The sequence below is a fragment of the Lynx canadensis genome, chromosome B2 (genome assembly GCF_007474595.2).
Source record: "Lynx canadensis isolate LIC74 chromosome B2, mLynCan4.pri.v2, whole genome shotgun sequence".
Taxonomy (NCBI): domain Eukaryota; kingdom Metazoa; phylum Chordata; class Mammalia; order Carnivora; family Felidae; genus Lynx; species Lynx canadensis.
Genome location: NC_044307.1, coordinates 124,110,884 through 124,128,629, shown reverse-complemented (window position 1 = coordinate 124,128,629; position 17,746 = coordinate 124,110,884). Strand labels below are relative to the sequence as shown.

General features: G+C 36.3%; 1 protein-coding gene across 1 annotated transcript in view; it reads right to left on the bottom strand.

Moving 5' to 3' along the window:
* The window catches only part of PEX7 (peroxisomal biogenesis factor 7), a 77,659-nt gene that overhangs the window by 33,386 nt on the left and 26,527 nt on the right, over positions 1-17,746 (bottom strand). Inside the window, exons 6-8 of the mRNA XM_030316429.1 lie at positions 14,281-14,387; positions 12,717-12,830; positions 11,152-11,207 (exon numbers count right to left, since the gene is read on the bottom strand). Of these exons, the coding sequence (XP_030172289.1) occupies positions 11,152-11,207; positions 12,717-12,830; positions 14,281-14,387 (277 nt within the window). The remainder of the gene's footprint in view (positions 1-11,151; positions 11,208-12,716; positions 12,831-14,280; positions 14,388-17,746) is intronic.

The window sequence follows — 17,746 nt, the reverse complement described above, 5'->3', positions numbered from 1 at the left end:
GGCTCACTATGTGCACAGATAACACAGAGCAGGGAACACTGAGGCTTTCTGCCCAATTACCTTTTTCTTAAAAACTGTAATCGCACGGATTAGAGTCCACTAATTCTACAAGGCTTATGACAGAGAACAGCAGCTTCCTGAACAGTCTCTCAACCGGTCACCTCAGAGGCAACCACTTTACATTCTTTTAGCTGTTTCTTCTGATACTCTGTACTTACTTGCTCTATATTTCCAAATAACATGCTCACAGAATTCATTGATTATTTTCATTTTCACATATTATCCTTTGACCTCCTGCTACGGAAGATGAGACAACGCATTATCTGCATTAGAAAATGTAAACATACACAACAAAAGCCACTCAGTTGCCTATTGAAAATGCACAACAGGGGCGCCTGGGTGGCGCAGTCGGTTAAGCGTCCGACTTCAGCCAGGTCACGATCTCGCGGTCCGTGAGTTCGAGCCCCGCGTCGGGCTCTGGGCTGATGGCTCAGAGCCTGGAGCCTGTTTCCGGTTCTGTGTCTCCCTCTCTCTCTGCCCCTCCCCCATTCATGCTCTGTCTCTCTCTGTCCCAAAAATAAATAAACGTTGAAAAAAAAAAAAATTAAAAAAAAAAAAAAAAAAAGAAAAAGCACAACAGAAGTTTTTAAAAATTATAATGGAAATGAACTGGCAAACTCCACAAATTTTCTGTTGGAACTAATCAACACAATTTAAAGTTCAAAGCAGTGACTTATAGTGTATAAAGCTAAGGCTTAACATTCCTCACTCCTTTTAGATCTAAGTGTCTCTTCATGTGCTTGCATTAGGTTATGAATTAGACACGGATTTGGGTTGATTCTTAATGAAACATTTTAGTACTAAATAATTCTGAAAATGTTCTGCAGTTATAAATCAAGATATTTAAAATCAGAAAGTCTTATATATGTTTCTTTCTAATTAATGTATATTGTTTCATTTTACAGAAAATTACTTTCATTTTTCACCTGGCATTTAACTTGTAAAATTATGCTTCATTTCATCAAGAGATCTTTCCAGTATAAACAATAATCAACACAAGACTTTTCTAATTTAAACAAGTCAAATGGAAAAACCCTTTGGGACATATAAAAACATCAATCTATCAACAAACTTGGGAGTTACTGCTTCACACATAGAAATACCTTAACCGTTAGTTATATGAAGCTCAAAGAGAGTTATTAAATTGATCATTATTTATTAAAGAGATTATCAAATTGCATATTATAATTGATTGTAGGAGGAAAAATAAAAAATATCAATTTGTAAATTTAAGTGACAATCAGGATACCAATACAATGGCCCTGAATTTGTTAAGTAGCAAAATTTTGTGATCTAGTCAGTGCTGACTTAAATGCAATAGAACTGCAAGATTTATCCTGCAAAAATATCACTTTCTTATCCCAACAGAACTTTCCACCTTAAATTCAGTTTTATTAATGACTACCTCAAATATAATTAAAGGGAAAGCCATATCAAAATGCAACTATTGTAGGCTTTTACATCCAGAGTAAGCAAAGAGTAATTTAACTTTTCATGCAACATAAATTCACTTACATCTAAAAGTTTAGTATACACATGTCCCAGGTACTAGGGACAAAATAACAAAACAGACAATCTTACCTACCCTGTAAACAAGCAATGTGCTTTATTAACACAAAATATATTCAGTACCAAAATATCCTTAGAAGAATCAACCAAATATATGAATGCAAATATTCTCATTCTTGAAAAGTAAACCAGAGACAACTACGTTAAGATGCTTTCCTAACATCAGTGGTGAAGTTTAGTGAACCTTTGCCACGAAGCAAAACCTGTGATAGAGTTACAAAGACCCATCTAAGATATCTGACAGGCACAGAATATTAAACAACTCTTTGATCAATCACATTAAGGATTCAATCACCATTCCTCAGATGTAAATAGTGTCATATCATTAGCCACATAATTTCTTGTGATTTGATAAACAAATGTAGAGGAATTAAGAACTATCTTAAAGGATGAGGTAAGGGCACCTGGGTGGCTCAGTTAAGATTAAGCATCTGACTTCGGCTCAGGTCATGATCTCGATGTTTGTGGGTTCTGTGCTGACAGCTTGGAGCCTGGAGCCTGCTTCAGATCTTGTGTCTCCCTCTCTCTCTGCCCCTCCCCCACTCGCGTCCTATCTCTCTCTCTCTCTCAAAAATAAATAAACATTAAAAAAAATTAAAGATGAGGTAAAATGATCATTTGAAACTGCATATGAGCTCCCACTCAGCCGCGTTTCTTACCTATTTACTTTCACTGACCTTTTTTTGTGGGTAAGGGGGACTAGGTAAAGTTGAAATGAAAGGTTTGCAAGGCAGAGTACATATTCAGCTATACTATCTGTTGACTTTGGCTGACCTTTTTTTATGGGGAAGGGGAAGAAAGAGAAGTGTCTGCCTGTGGAAATCTCTGTGCTAATAAACATAAGGATCAAAAAAGCCCATCAACCACACCAAAGTTAAGACACTTACTATATAAAGGCAAGTCCCATGAGAGTAAATGCGACAAAGATAAAAGGCATTTCTGTATCTGCTGCTTTGTTAAGATTCTAAGTTTACTACAATATGATTAAAGACCATTTTCCTGCTCATGCAACATAATAAAGCTATTTATCTTATTTCACAATTAAACAGTATCACTAAATATCACATTTATGAGAAGGTATTAGTAAGAAACATTTTCAGTGTCTTATTTTACATGAGCAAATACAGCTTATTTTTCTCAAATGTTTTTATTTAAAAATTTTTTTTTTCAATGTTTATTTATTTTTGGGACAGAGAGAGACAGAGCATGAACGGGGGAGGGGCAGAGAGAGAGGGAGACACAGAATCGGAAACAGGCTCCAGGCTCTGAGCCATCAGCCCAGAGCCTGACGCGGGGCTCGAACTCACGGACGGCGAGATCGTGACCTGGCTGAAGTCGGACGCTTAACCGACTGCGCCACCCAGGCGCCCCTCAAATGTTTTTATTTTAAAAATTACCAACCCACAAAAAAATTACAAAGAACATAGTGAACACTCATATATTCTTTGTCTAGACTCACCAATTATTAAAATTTTACATTTTTCTATCTTTCTCTATACATACACATATAAAAGAATACTTTTGCTGAACGTTTTAAAAATAAATTGAAGAAATCAGAACTTGAGTGTCTTTTTGTGATTCTGCTTGTTTTTTAACAATTTTTTTTTTAATTTATTTAGAGAGAGAGAGAGAGCAGTGGAGGGGCAGACAGAGAAGGAGAGAGAGAATGCCAAGCAGGCTGTGCATTTTCAGCTCAGTGTCCGATACGGGGCTCAATCCCAAGAAAAAGATCATGACCTAAACTGAAATCAAGAACTGACGCTCAACCGAGTGAGCCACCCAGGCGCTCCTGTTTTTAACAACTGTGATCAGAAATATAAGAGCATATATTTACAGTGAGTGATACAGTACTAAGTACAAAGTTTGAGGCTTATAAATATGGGAATGAAAAAGAGAAGGAACTAAAATCTATTGAGTGCTTGATATGGGCTTGGCACTATGGGAACAGGCTTGCATACATACACTGATATTTAAATCTCATAATAATATGTTTTATGACCGAGGAAACAATGGGAGGTCAAGTGTCTTTATAAGAGATTAAATATAAGAATACCTAGTAATGGCAAATCCAGGATTTTAAACCAGATCTATTTTTCTATTACAACATGCTGCTTCCCTAAGCAATAATTTTTAAACAAATATATAATAATTTAGAGAAAAATACAGGCTGAATTGAAGCAGAACTGGTCAGGTGGTCATGGATTTGAATACAATGGTCCACACGTGCTCAACTTTGTATTTGTGCCCAGTGTGCACTGATCTGGCTCATGCTGCACCTTCACACAGTGTGCTTCCCCCATCCCATCTCCACAATGTGACGAGAACTGCCGTTCACAGAGCTCCTCCAAGGTTTAAGCACCATAATTATCTTATTAAAGTAAGGCGAGGTAAGGCATGAATGATGAATACCTTAACTCTCCCTACAGTACTTACATTTTAAAATAGGAAACTTATTATAACAATTTTCAAGGTATCTGCTATTTCTTTAAGCACTTGTTATGTGCCAAGAGTGTTTATAGTTTCATTTAACATTCTGAACATTCTGCAAAGCAGGTATCATTTCATGTTTTTCACAGCTACTAAATGGAGGAAATGGCCTATCACCAAGTCTAATGGACTCAAAAGAACCTACGTTTACCCCACCACATCAAGGATTTTGAACCCATAGAGCTTTCCCATACGTCTCCAGAGAGCAAAGAATGGGGATACATAGTGCTGGTTCTAGATAATTTCCTACTCCCACTTAGTACTTCTTTCTCAAAATTTGGAATTTTATTAATTTATAATCTATGAGTAGATAATTTAGAAAAAGTTAGCAATTCTGTTGTATCTTGAACTTAAATGTTCTTTCTGAATGAAATAGTTACAAAGTCTTGGTCCTAGACTGTCTAATCTAATCTCTCCCAATAAAAACTTAAAATTATATAAGTTTAACTATGTTGTATGTCCAGGAATAGATCCTATTTGTAACTTGGGACTTAAATATATTTCAATAACATAGTAATATAGTTCACACAAGGACATCTGATATGTACTTACCCTAGTAACACTGCACGTGTTTAGGAATCTGACTTTTGAGAGGAACAAGAACCCAAAATAAAGAAAAAAAAAACACAGAAAAGTGAGTGTATGTGAAAAATGGCTATTTTTAAGTTATGTGAATTATATTAAGTGAGATTAAAAATAGTACATATAAAAGCAGAATAACATGCCATCTGCAAGTGAAGAAGCAGAGAGAAACATAAAAAGTAACAGAAACTATAAAGTAAAACTTTCTGGGGCCACGGTTTCTCAGGACAGTTCTACATTACACAGGCAGTTCAATAACTTACACACGGTCAGCCTTGGTCAGAGAAGGTTAGACTTTTGTTGAGAAAGATTCAAGATTGTAAACATACCTAAGTTATACTCCAATTAAAGAAGTGAAAAAAATTTAAGGTAAGGATACCTGAAATCCCACCTATCAGTAATCTTTAAATTCTGGTTAGATCTTTCCAAACGCTTTTCAACAAAAATGTGTACACATATGTGTATGCTCGGTTGTACATACAGTTACATGTGTATCTGTATACATATATTTCATAATTCTGAAAGGTTTTTAAATCCATGCTTGTTTTATGTGTCCACCACTGTCAAGATGCAATTATGTCAAATACTTCAACTCAGAAACAGCTATAAGTATTAGAAACAATACTGTATTTTGGCAATTTAGTCCCTAAGGAGATAATGTTTACGTAACAGGGGAAAATTATGTTATTTGGAAATACATAAAGGCCTGGACTTACAAGACGTGCTCAGGTATTGAGGAATATAAAAAGTACCAGATCTGGAAATAAAAGATCTAGGTTCAAGTTTGGCTCCATTACTTGCCAGCAGTGTGATAATGGCCCACCCCTCCACCTCCCTGGGACAACTGCCTTCTGGGTATGGGAGTACACACTCACGGTAGCGTTGTACGGATTAAAGTAAATACTGTATGTGAACATACTTTGTAAACTGGACATAGCTAATCAAAAATAAGAAGTTAAATATAAGAACAGATATTGATGTGGCAGAAGTGGAGGCCTAAGACTCTTCTCCTCTTGGACCTATCCTGCTCAGCATTCCTACTGCCTGAAATCCATTCAGTAGGGCGCTACTGACCCGGGACCCCCAGCACTGCCACAAAACCAAATATGCCCCTACTAAGAATTACTGCGGGTTTAATTTAAAGTGTCAATGTAACTAGGGAAACACACACATTAAGCCTCAGGTCCTTTCACCTCCATACAAGTAAGTGGGTAAAAGTGTTCTTCCAAGGCGGTAAAAGTCACGGAGAGGACAGGAGGTAAAGAATGCTTAAGTCAAGTTTATCTGGTATATACCTTTCCAGACACTTTTCAATGAAAATGCACATCTACACACATATTACAATCATAAAAGCTTTGTAGAATCAATAATCATTAAGATCACAATCACCTAGGTCTAGACCAGCCCCAGTGGAGTGCTTAATATTGGCCACGGTGGGAAGGCTTACGCCACTAAACTTATATTTCCAACGCCACAAATCAGGTTGCCCCCACCTACCTAGAGAGCCAGCTGTTAAACATTTATCAGGAAACCGCTGGTCAGCCCTTACTGTGTTTTATGTTGAATTAACAAACTGTGAATAAATTTAAATTGTATCATTACCAGGCCTTATAAAGAAGAAAAGGACTGCTAAAAATGCTAGTGTCTTGTATTTATAATTTCAGAGTTCAGAACTGACACTAAATTTAAAAGTTATGTACTTGGAGAACACGTTGACAAAAAAGGTTCACACTGTCACCAAGAAACTGAACTCCAAGGAGGCAGAGGACAACAAAAGGCCAGGTTGAGGCTGCCTGCTTCTGTTGCCACGAAATACAAATTATTATCTCACCCCTGGAGACTAGAGCTGAAATGGGCCTCAACCCCAAAGGGATGGTCTTCTGTCGTCATCCATTCTGGTAGTAGTAATACTGACCATAGTAGCAAACACTTACATAGCACTTACTCTGTGCCAGCATATGTGTATATTACTCATCTAATCCTCATAACAAGCCTATATGGTAGGTACGATTATCCTCTCCATTTTAAGGAAGAGGACTTCGAGCTATGCCATTTTAAAATAATGTGCTCAAGTTTATACAGAAAGTAAAAGGCAGCTGGGCTCCATAGTCCGTGGTCCTGACTCCTATGTTATCAGGGAATGTGCCAGCCCACAATTAGTCCATGCAACTTGGACTTTCCACTGTCCCAAATCTGTATTTGTGACTACATAGCTCCCGGCTACTCCCACTAACCCCAAAGCAAACGACATGCTTAGGACTCCCTTTAGTGTGTTTCTACTTCTCTGCAGGCCTTTACTTTCATCGTTTCCTCAGCAAGATATTCTGAACCTTCTATTACAAGGGCTGTCAGATAACAGACATTCTATAAAAATGCCTGAATCATAGAACAGAGTACAGCTGTACCATTTTGTAACCAAAAAGGAGCTTAACAGTTGAGTTGAGGGGCGCCTGGGTGGCGCAGTCGGTTAAGCGTCCGACTTCAGCCAGGTCACGATCTCGCGGTCCGTGAGTTCGAGCCCCGCGTCGGGCTCTGGGCTGATGGCTCAGAGCCTGGAGCCTGGTTTCCGATTCTGTGTCTCCCTCTCTCTCTGCCCCTCCCCCATTCATGCTCTGTCTCTCTCTGTCCCAAAAATAAATAAACGTTGAAAAAAAAAAATTTTAAAAAACAGTTGAGTTGGAAACATTAACATTGTTGGTATAGGCAGAGTGAGTTTCACATCATACATGCTTGGATGAGCACAGTTTGAAAACACTGGAATTAAAACTCACTTCATATTTTTCTTGCCAAAAATTCTGTAAGTCTAAAAGAAACACTGTTATTTGGTATCTTGCTACCAAAGACCATCGACAACAAAATGTTTGGAAGGTTAGAGTATTTATAAAAGTATCATGAAACTGAAGAGTATTCGTCTAAGGCTAATTTGATCATTTTAGCTTTTATCAATTTATGAAAGTTCTATCTTTAAATATCCGAGAAGATTTGCTACCCCTGGAAGAGACAAAATGTTGCCTTTCCTAATGAAAAAATGTAATTACAGCAGCTTTTACTTTTGCTTGGCTGTCATACATAGCAGATCTTTTGATTTCTGACTGGGATTACGCAACAATCTACTTAGTATGAAACCGAAAACAAGCACTCTGAATTCAAATCACGCTCATGCATGATTGCAGGGCAAACATGGCTCAGCAGAAAAAGAAGTAACCTAATGGACAGCACATCAGAGGAAGATAATATGCTAAAATCTACGGTGATAACATTCACAGAAGAATGGAAATAATTCACTACAAAATATAGATTTAGTACTATTATCTTGAGTGAAGTTTAGAAAGAACCAACATGTACTGTTATCGAGCATATTGCCCATCAGCTAACGGGAATTCTGGTATTTTCATAAAGGCTGGAGTTTTTATTTAATCTAAACACACTAAATAATTTCATATGCTGTGTTGCATACTACTTTTTAGATTTTTATTATTTACTCAGTGAAACATAATGAGCTACTATATAGGTAAACTACTTAAAGCTCTTTCTATTAGATATGATAGTATATCTACATAAAACAAAAATATGGAACTTGAATTTTATACTACTAAAATATCCATCACATCATCAGTTTGGATATAATGTCTACAATATAAATTATTTTATTTATTTATTTTTAAAATATTTATTTATTTTTGAGAGAGAGAGAGAGAGAGAGCAAACAAGGTAGGGCCAGGGAGAGAGAAGGAGACAGAGAATCAAAGCAGAGTTCAGGCTCCAAGCTGCTCACGCAGTGCTGACGTGGGGCTCAAACTCATACACCGTGAGATCATGACCTGGATGTCAGACACTTAACCGACTGAGCCACCCAGGTGCCCCAATAGGAACTATTTTAAAATGAATTTTAAGGCCTTAAAAAACTAAATAAAATATAAAAATGAGCAAATAGATGAAATCTTATATTTGAAGAGTTTATGTTACAAAAACTAGCCACGCCCAACCTAGAGGCAGTAACTGTATAATTATCAGTGCTAAAAATTAAACAAGTTACGGGTGGTCTTTTGTCTTAAATCTTTTTTTATTAAAATGAATGTTCTGGCACTAAAAATATCATCAATCCAATGAGATTTAAAATTCTTCAGAGGATAAATTTAACTCATATCACATGGGGTAAGAAAATCTACCAAAAACATATCTTTTCTGACCTTTCCAATGAGTGGTCACCACACACAAATAATGCGAGACATTATTAGAGTATAGTTAAAGCCGCATTCTCAGCATGTTTTGAGAATTACAAGATATAGTACTTATATTCAAAACTGAAATTTTAAAAAAATGATTTTTTTCTTCTTCTGTTTATTCACCTTCTCATAATAAAGTCTTTGACAGTCCTATATTGAAATACACAACTATTAACCTCCAGTTACATTTAGTCTGCAGGTAGAACAGTAATTTAGTAGCCACAATGTATGTTAAAATTAAAATTCTCTTTCTGGACAAAAGAGGATGTTGCTTCTACATACTGCCTTTGATGGAAGTTGGTTTAAGTTTTTAATCCACTTCATATTGAGAAAATGATTACCATTTTTACAGAGGAAAAATAAAAAGAATACCAGGCTTCAGGCTTGACTAGGGATAATAGTCCCAAAGACCTTAAAATGGCCCTGGTGAATGGAAGCTTAGGGGACACTAAAAGCTTGGCTGGGAAGGCAAGAGAAATATAAGAGAAGAATTAAAGGAAAATACAGGATAAAGGAACAAGGTACAGGCTAAGGAGGAAGTCAATGGGGAATTGAAGATTAATGATGTAGGAGGGAGAAGGGGTGATTTCAAGGAGTAAAGTTCTGAAAAAAACAAGAGCATATGGGATTAAGAGCACTCATGTCCAGTGGTAGCAGAGGAATGGATTAGTACAGATTTAGATAATCTGCAGGCTTGCGGTAGAAACTGAGATAATTTGTGCTTGAGCCCTATAGTTTTTTGTTGGGTTTTTTTTTTTGAAAAAAGAGAAAAACGAGGTCTTTTACTGAATAGGGTTGGTGAGGTGTCTTGAGAAGCGAAGCAAAGGCTGGAAACAGTTTAAAATTAGCACAGTATTTTTAAGCATGTCTTGTTCTGTAATTCTTATAATCATCTTGTGAGGATAGACAATATTAATTCCATTTTACATATAAAGAAACCTGGACTCTAAGTTATATAGGAAAACTACCTAGTACATGTCGTTTCCACCTATACGTTAAGGATCCCATATTATTTAATTATAATTTCACTTTTTCCAAATGCTTACAGATACAGCTGTGACACTTTTGATCTTATAGCACTTCACAGAATCATGACCTAAGTCATTCCTCTCCCCAGAAGCACTAAACATCTATCTTCCAATCTCTGTCTTGCTCAGGATTCAGGAAAGAAGCAAAGCCTAATTCTTAGAAATGGAGAGAAAAGTAAGGCCGTGAGCCTCACATTGTGATCATTTTTGAGCGTGTTTAGTTGCCTACAAGATTTTAGAGTAATACATTCATATTCAAAAGCCCAGTCTTAACAAATATTCCTGCGGCAAATCTACATCTACAAAAGTCAGGCATTTCCCAACTGAGTCTTCAATGATACTTAAGTATACGGATAAAACAGGGAATGCCAGTAGGGTTAAGATCATGATGACAATTCTGAAAAGAAAGTATAGGTAGTCACTAGGTTTCTCCCTTTAAACAGGACAGAAATGGATTTAATATGTCCCTTCATAGGATTCCCAAATCAGAAAGACCCAATTAAAACCGTTAGGGATGCAAAAAACTCCAATTAGTGAGATTCTGTTTCACAGAGACATGGCTTTGCAATTCTGAAACTGCTTTCTGAGCATTCTAGGGTTTGCAAATAAGTCCATATATTGTGGATAATGGGAATTAGGAGTTACAAATTTGGAAAAGGAGAAAAAATAGAATAAATACTGTGTAGTGTAGAATTGGAACTGGGATGTATGGCTAGAGACACACATACATACACATATATATTCATAGATAAATATGTGCACACACACATATACACACTCATCTACATACATTCACAAACATACATATACTCATACTGATTCTTTCCACTATAACAATCTCAGTCTTGAGATTCATATAATTAACCCTGAAGAAATGGAATTTCACAATTTTTAAAATCTAAATTTAAAAGAAATTGGCTATACAACCTACTGTGTAGAAAGGTGTCATTACAGGAATAACTATCAGGACAAAAGGCTTTTAAATGGAGCAGCAAGGCTACCTTTAAATAGCAAAGAATTTATGTATGCGGCAGTTATAAAAACAGAAAAAATACAGTATTAATCCCAGTGGCAAATATTCAAATGTGCCCAGCTCAGATCATTTTATTAGTACGATAAACACATTATCTTTCATAAAAGTTGAAAAGATACAAATGCTACTTAGTATTTCACAATGTAACTTATAAAAACCACCGTACCTTACAGTAAAATCATAGGAGCAAGAGGCCAGAATGGAAGCATGAAACGGTGAAAACTACAAAAACAAAACAAAACTTTCGGTGAAAACTACAAAAACAAAACAAAACTTTCTCAAGTTAGCTGTCATTATAACTTGCTGCTTCATAAGGTTATTCCCACAAGCATTACAATAAATTAAAGTTTAGTCAAGACTGTCACTTAAAATTCTGCTTTCCCAAACCTTCCATGCCTTAATTCAAGGCAAAAATCTTCTAGTCTCTTAAGTATCATCTGCAGGAAAAACATTTACTTTTACATTCTCCAAAGAAAAATCATTCTTTAAGCTTTTTAGCACTTATTTAGAATAAAATATTCCCAAAGGGTGGCTATTCTGGAAAAATTAAATACATTTCATAATGCCTATCCAAAAATAACTCCTACAAATATAAGGGATTTAAGTATGTGATAGTACAAATATATAATTATATAATTTACCAATGTTACAAATACATATTATGATTGCTATTGGCACAAGTATCAAATAATCATTTAAATGTTAAATAAAAACATCTTTAAAAGAATTTTTATGTTATTCATACAACACAGCTAATGAAAAGGATAACAAGGACAAAAACTGCAAATTTAAAGAGGAATATCTTTTAGACAAATAATCAACATACTTTAACAGGCTTCCCAATGTAATTATATTTCTTCAGTTTTTTTCTCTCCAGTATTTTAATGGTTATATATATAAATAAAACTACTTTCAAATATACTTTATAGTTTATAAAATACTTGCAGAATACAGAGTTTCATTCTCAAAAGCTTTGTGAAGTAAATACTGAAAGTATTTCCCAACTACGAAAACCTGTGTACCATTAAAACAACATGGCGCTGCATCTCATATGTTGGGTTGCAGCCAATAAAAATTAAAATATTAATTTAACTAAAATTTAGAATTTTTAAAATAGGAATAACCCAATTATTTAAAAGATCAATAAAGTACTTCTTTACCCATAATGTAATAAAACAAAAAATGAAATTGGGAGATGTCACTTAATAAGATGTTTTCCACAGTGACTTAGCAAAACCTACCAATAAAAGCTGGGAAACTAACATAAGCCACCTTATAACCAGGCAAATTTCTTGGGAGTAGCAGAAAAAAATTATCTCATCCTCTGCTGTTTGCAGAGTGGAAAATTTTCTATACCCCAAATGTTTGTGAATGTCCATACATATTACCCTGTTAGAGAAAGGAATTAGCCACCTCTCTATAAACTTCAACAAAGATACCAAGAATTACCTAGTTAAAAACACATGAAAAGGAATAGTAGAATGGAAATGGCAGAATAAAAATACATTTGGAATTAAACTTAAGCACTGATTGGCTACATTGTCCCAATTTATTCAGTAATTATTCAAGTATTTTTAACTAATTTTAGCTTTCATTTTTTTATCATCATTAATTGGCTAACAAAAATATGCACAAGAAGAATCAATATTCCCAACCTCTAAACACCTTTTATATACGCTTCATTGATAATGTTTCTGTTTATGCTCTACCCATAGAAAGATGAACACTTACTTTTACTCTCCTAATAGCGTACGTGTGACCCAGAAGTTCGAATACTGGTTGCCGTATGTTCCGCAGGTCCCAGCCCCTCAAACTACAATCAACTGCCCCCGTCACCAGCAAATTCTGCAAAACGATTCACAAAAAGGTGAGCAGTGCACACGTCAGAACAAGGTGTAGTCTCAAAAGCACTGTGGCGTCTCCATTCTACCTTTAGTAGTATCAGTAAGGACATAAGGGGTTAAAAATCATGCCTGACAAATGAGCCCACCTTTCTCTTCAGTGTATTCTGAGGCTTCACCAGGTGTTAAAGGGCAAGAGGCCTGCTAACTTAGGAATATGGGGGAAGGGCAAAGGGTACAAATTAGGTTATGTTTTTCTAAATCTAATTCAATCATTGTGCCCCACTCTCATGAACCATGTCTTAACATAATATCTAATCATAACTGAGACCTTGTGTAAAAAGTGGTGATTGTTCTGTCTAGTCAGGTTTTACCAATCCTTCCATCTAGAGTCCTTGGTGAACTCACAGTTCCTGGGTGAATTGGGGCACGTGCTGGCTCCAAAGTCAGCCCCATCCCATGTCAACCAAAGCAGCAATTCATTGTCTGAATGTGCTGGGTTCCAGTGTAAGCTCATTTGAGGAAAAAATTTCAATGATTTAAAGCAAAAAAAAAAAAAAAAAAAAAAAAAAAATTAACAACTCTCAACTGTGTATCAGCACCTTTTTTTAGAATTCCCCAAAGTATAACATATAGTCCACAATTCATTTTCCTATATGGAAAACTCATTTACGATGACAGAAATTTGAACTGCAGTTATCAGCACTAAAATTTTTATTTAGATCAAGTATTATTATTGAACGTGTACTCTATTTACTTTTAATCTATTTTATTTCTTTTTAAAGAACTCTGCCAATACAATGCCCTCTTAACTTTCATTAATAAATTTAAAACTGAGAAAAAACAGGCGTATGTTTTCTCCATCTGTCACAGTCAACAGACCACTTTAGGACATAAACAGTATATCAATTCATGTTTAATCCACTTCTGTTCTGAATTCGTATGCTCATGTGGTTAACTGAAGCTTTGCAAAAAGGCACAAATGGACACTGTTATTGAAGCATCAAGTTTGGTCAGGCTTATATGGGAAGATGAAACAAAATTTAAAAACTGATGGACTTCCAAACTAAAAATCAAGTTAAAAACAGTTCAGCAGCCTAACCAGCAAAGCAAACAAGAAATAATAGCAGATGATACAAATTGGTGGGGTTAAGAGCAATAAAGGAAAAAAAATTACATAAATTGTAAAGCAGTTTCCCAAACATGCAAGTAAGGCTGCACTGTTGAACTTTGAGAATTTCTATTTCTTATCGTGCCTGTTTTATGTGCACTTAAATCCAATTAATGCTAATGTGGGTCGCTCACAGTCATCAATTACAAATGAAGAGGGACTGCCTTTAACCTAATGGTCCATAAACACCATCAAAGTCCACACAAACAAGGATAAAATAAAATCTAAAGCATTTCAACATTAGGAAGGGCTCAGCAGCTCAGGACAGATCCAGACAGGGTACCTCATTGTATTTACACCAGTCACAACTCAAAATTTCTGCCTGATGTGCTGGAACCACAATTCTGACTCCTGTTGACTTCACATCCCAGATTCTCAGCGTCTGATCACCTGATGAAAGATAAAGACTTGATCACTTTCCATCACACCACTTGGATGCACAGTGACATTGTACTCATGATGATAAATTGAGGAAAAATACACTGTTTTACTGTTAGGATACTGCTGTCTTCCTCTCTCTCTCTCTCTCTCTCTCTCTCTCTCTCTCTCACACACACACACACACACACACACACACACACGGTTTTTAACTATTATAATGCATAGGAACTACTAAAAGTGATGAACTACAAAAATAATGCGCCATGACAATGTTTTTAGATCTACTCAAAGCAGGAAATCTGAATTTCACACTGACACAAACACAGTGGCAACTAAGAGTGCATTTCTCTTTAGGATAGGAAAAGGCCCTGAAAATCCTCAGCTTCCAGTAAATAACCCTGTAGCACCCTATACTAGCACAATCTATAAAAACAAAATGCTAACAGTTTTACTGTTAAATGTGGGCAGTCTACCAAAATAGAGAAATTTTAAACTTAGCTTTTATGTTTACTACATTTTAATGGGCCAGGCGGAGGTATATTTTTCTCCTTGGAAAAAAACAAGTTGAAAGAATTTAAGGATTATATTTTGCATTTTTACAAAAATGGTTTACATTGCTTAGTTCCACAAAGTTACCCCTGATTAAATGTTTTATATACTGTTTGCCTTCAATTCTTATAAACTATTAGGAAACAACAAAATGACCAGATGAACAAAACCCAGGATCTATACATCTATATCTTACATCTATATCAACGGTAAATTATAAACAATAACTGATGCAAAGAGAAAGCTGGTAAGGCCTGATGAAAGAACACAGTCTATGGTGTGATGGCAGGCAGGTCTTGTATTCCATTAGAAGTTGTGCGACCCGGAACAAGCTCTATAGTATCTCAGACCGATTCTTCATTTCCAAAAAAGAAACAGAATGCCTACATGTAGGGCTGTACAAGAATTTAGTGTAATAAAGTGTCTGTAAAGCACTTAGCATGATCTCTAGCACATAGTAGATATTTTAATATATGGTATACAATAATGCTAAAATTTTAAATTGTCTTTTACTTATATATGTTTTCCTACATTCCCAATTCTAAATCATATGTCATGTATCTAAATATAGCAATTTTAGGCAATGGGTTTTTTTCTGATTTCTTTGGAAGTTGTTTAAGAAATGTAAGAATTGCATTGTTGGTGGTAATGAAAGGTGGAGATTAACAATGGGGGCTCTGGAGTTCTAGGGCTTAATTCTAATCCAGCTCAGTCATTTGCTCCCTGCTGATGTTTAAAAAAAACCAAAATTCAATGTTTATTTATTTTTGAGAGCGACAAAGCACAAGCAGGGGAGGGACAGAGAGAGAGAGAGACACACACAGTATCCGAAACAGGCTCCAGGCTCTGAGCTGTCAGCACAGAGTTGAACTCCTGAACCTCAAGGTCATGACCTGAGCAGAAGTCATCAGACACTTAACCCACTGAACCACCCAGGCGCCCCTCCCTGCTGATGTTTAATCAAATTACTTAACTTCCCTGATTCTCATTTTCCTTACCTGTGATAAAATATTTACTTTATAAAGTTTAAATGAGATAATGTTTTTAAAAATAAAATCAGAAAATATACCCATGATTAGAAGTCATTCCCACCCCTATTTATAATAACATGAATAACAGCGAATATTTATTGAGTGTTTACTATATACCAGGTGGTGGTCTAAACATTTTATATGCCTTAACTTTTTAAAAACATAACAAGTGAGATAGAAATTTTGATAATATAAAAAGTAATTTTTGTAGTAATTTACAAATGGGGAAACTGAGGCTCATGGAAGTGAAATAATGCCCGCAAGAGAGCAAGCAATGGAACCAGGATTGGACCAAGAGCCTAGGCAGGCAGGCTCCCCAGCCTGTGTGCACCACACCCACCCTGCACTGCTCCCTAATGCTACTGGAGGGGAACTGCCATATGGCCAGTATTGGCTGAATCTTGAGGAATTATTCTTTTAACGTCTATGCTTTTCCAATAAATTGGAGAAAAAACATTTAATCACACACACACACACACACACACACACACACACACACACACACACACACACACACACACACACACACACACCATTCTACCATATTTGCCCCACGGTTATTTTAGAAATAAAAGTAGTAACACAAATAAAGGTTGAAACCTCTATTGTAGTTTCAATCCCATTCCTCATCGTCCTTGCTCAGAGGTCATCACGATCATGAATTTGGCATCCCTTCAGTCTGTGTTTTTGTAATACTTCCACTATATTTTTATGGATCCACACATATGTATCATTGCTTTGTGTGTGGGCTTTGCAGTTTTTTATTTAAAAATACCATCTTCAGGGGCGCCTGGGTGGCTCAGTTGGTTGGGTGTCCAACTCTTGATTTCAGCTCAGGTCATGACCTCATGGTCATAAGATTGAGCCCTGCATCGGGCTCTGCACTGGGTGTTGAGCCTGCTTGAGATTCTCTTTCTGTCTCTCCTCCTCCCTCTCCCTTCCCCCCCACCCCCCCCCATGTGTTCATGCATGCTCTTTCTCTCAAAAAATTTTTTTCAAATAAATAAAAATAAAATACCATCTTCATACTCTTTTCAAATTTGAGTATAGTTGCCATATTAGTTTCAGGTGTACAACATAGTGATTCAATATCTCTATATGGTATGCTGTGCTCGCCACAGTATAACTACCATCCTGTCACCACACAATGCCACTATAATACCATTGACTGTATTCCCCTTATTTCCATGACTCATTCATTCCGTAACGGGAAGACTGTATGTCCCACTCCCCTTCACCCATTTTGCCCATCGCCCATCCCTCTTCCCATCTTCTTACGTTTCTTTTTTTTAAATGTTTACTTATTTTTGAGAGAGACAGAGACAGAACGTGAGTGGGTTAGGGGCAGAGAGAGCAGGAGACACAGAATCTCAAGCAGGCTCCGGGCTCTGAGCCGTCAGCACAGAGCCCGATGCGGGGCTTGAACTCACGAGCTGTGAGATCATGACCAGAGCTGAAGTCGGATGCCCAACCGACTGAACCACCCAAGCACCCCTTTCTTCTTACTTTAAAAAAGATTGAAAACCACTCTGATAAAAGAAAGGAACTTACATTTTTGGATCTAGGTAAATATCACGGGGATGGGAAGGAATGATGAATTTGAAAGTACCAAACGGAAACTGTTCAGAATCAGTATAGACTAGAGCTTCAAATATCTTCAGGAGCCCCAGTCATAGTCAATGTCTAGCCACCAGTCAGTAGAATTTGTAAATTCTAAATACCTTTGGTAAAATTATCTTTAGGCTCTCCCTAGCCTTCTGAGTATAAAGCAAGGTGGCGTGGGTATCT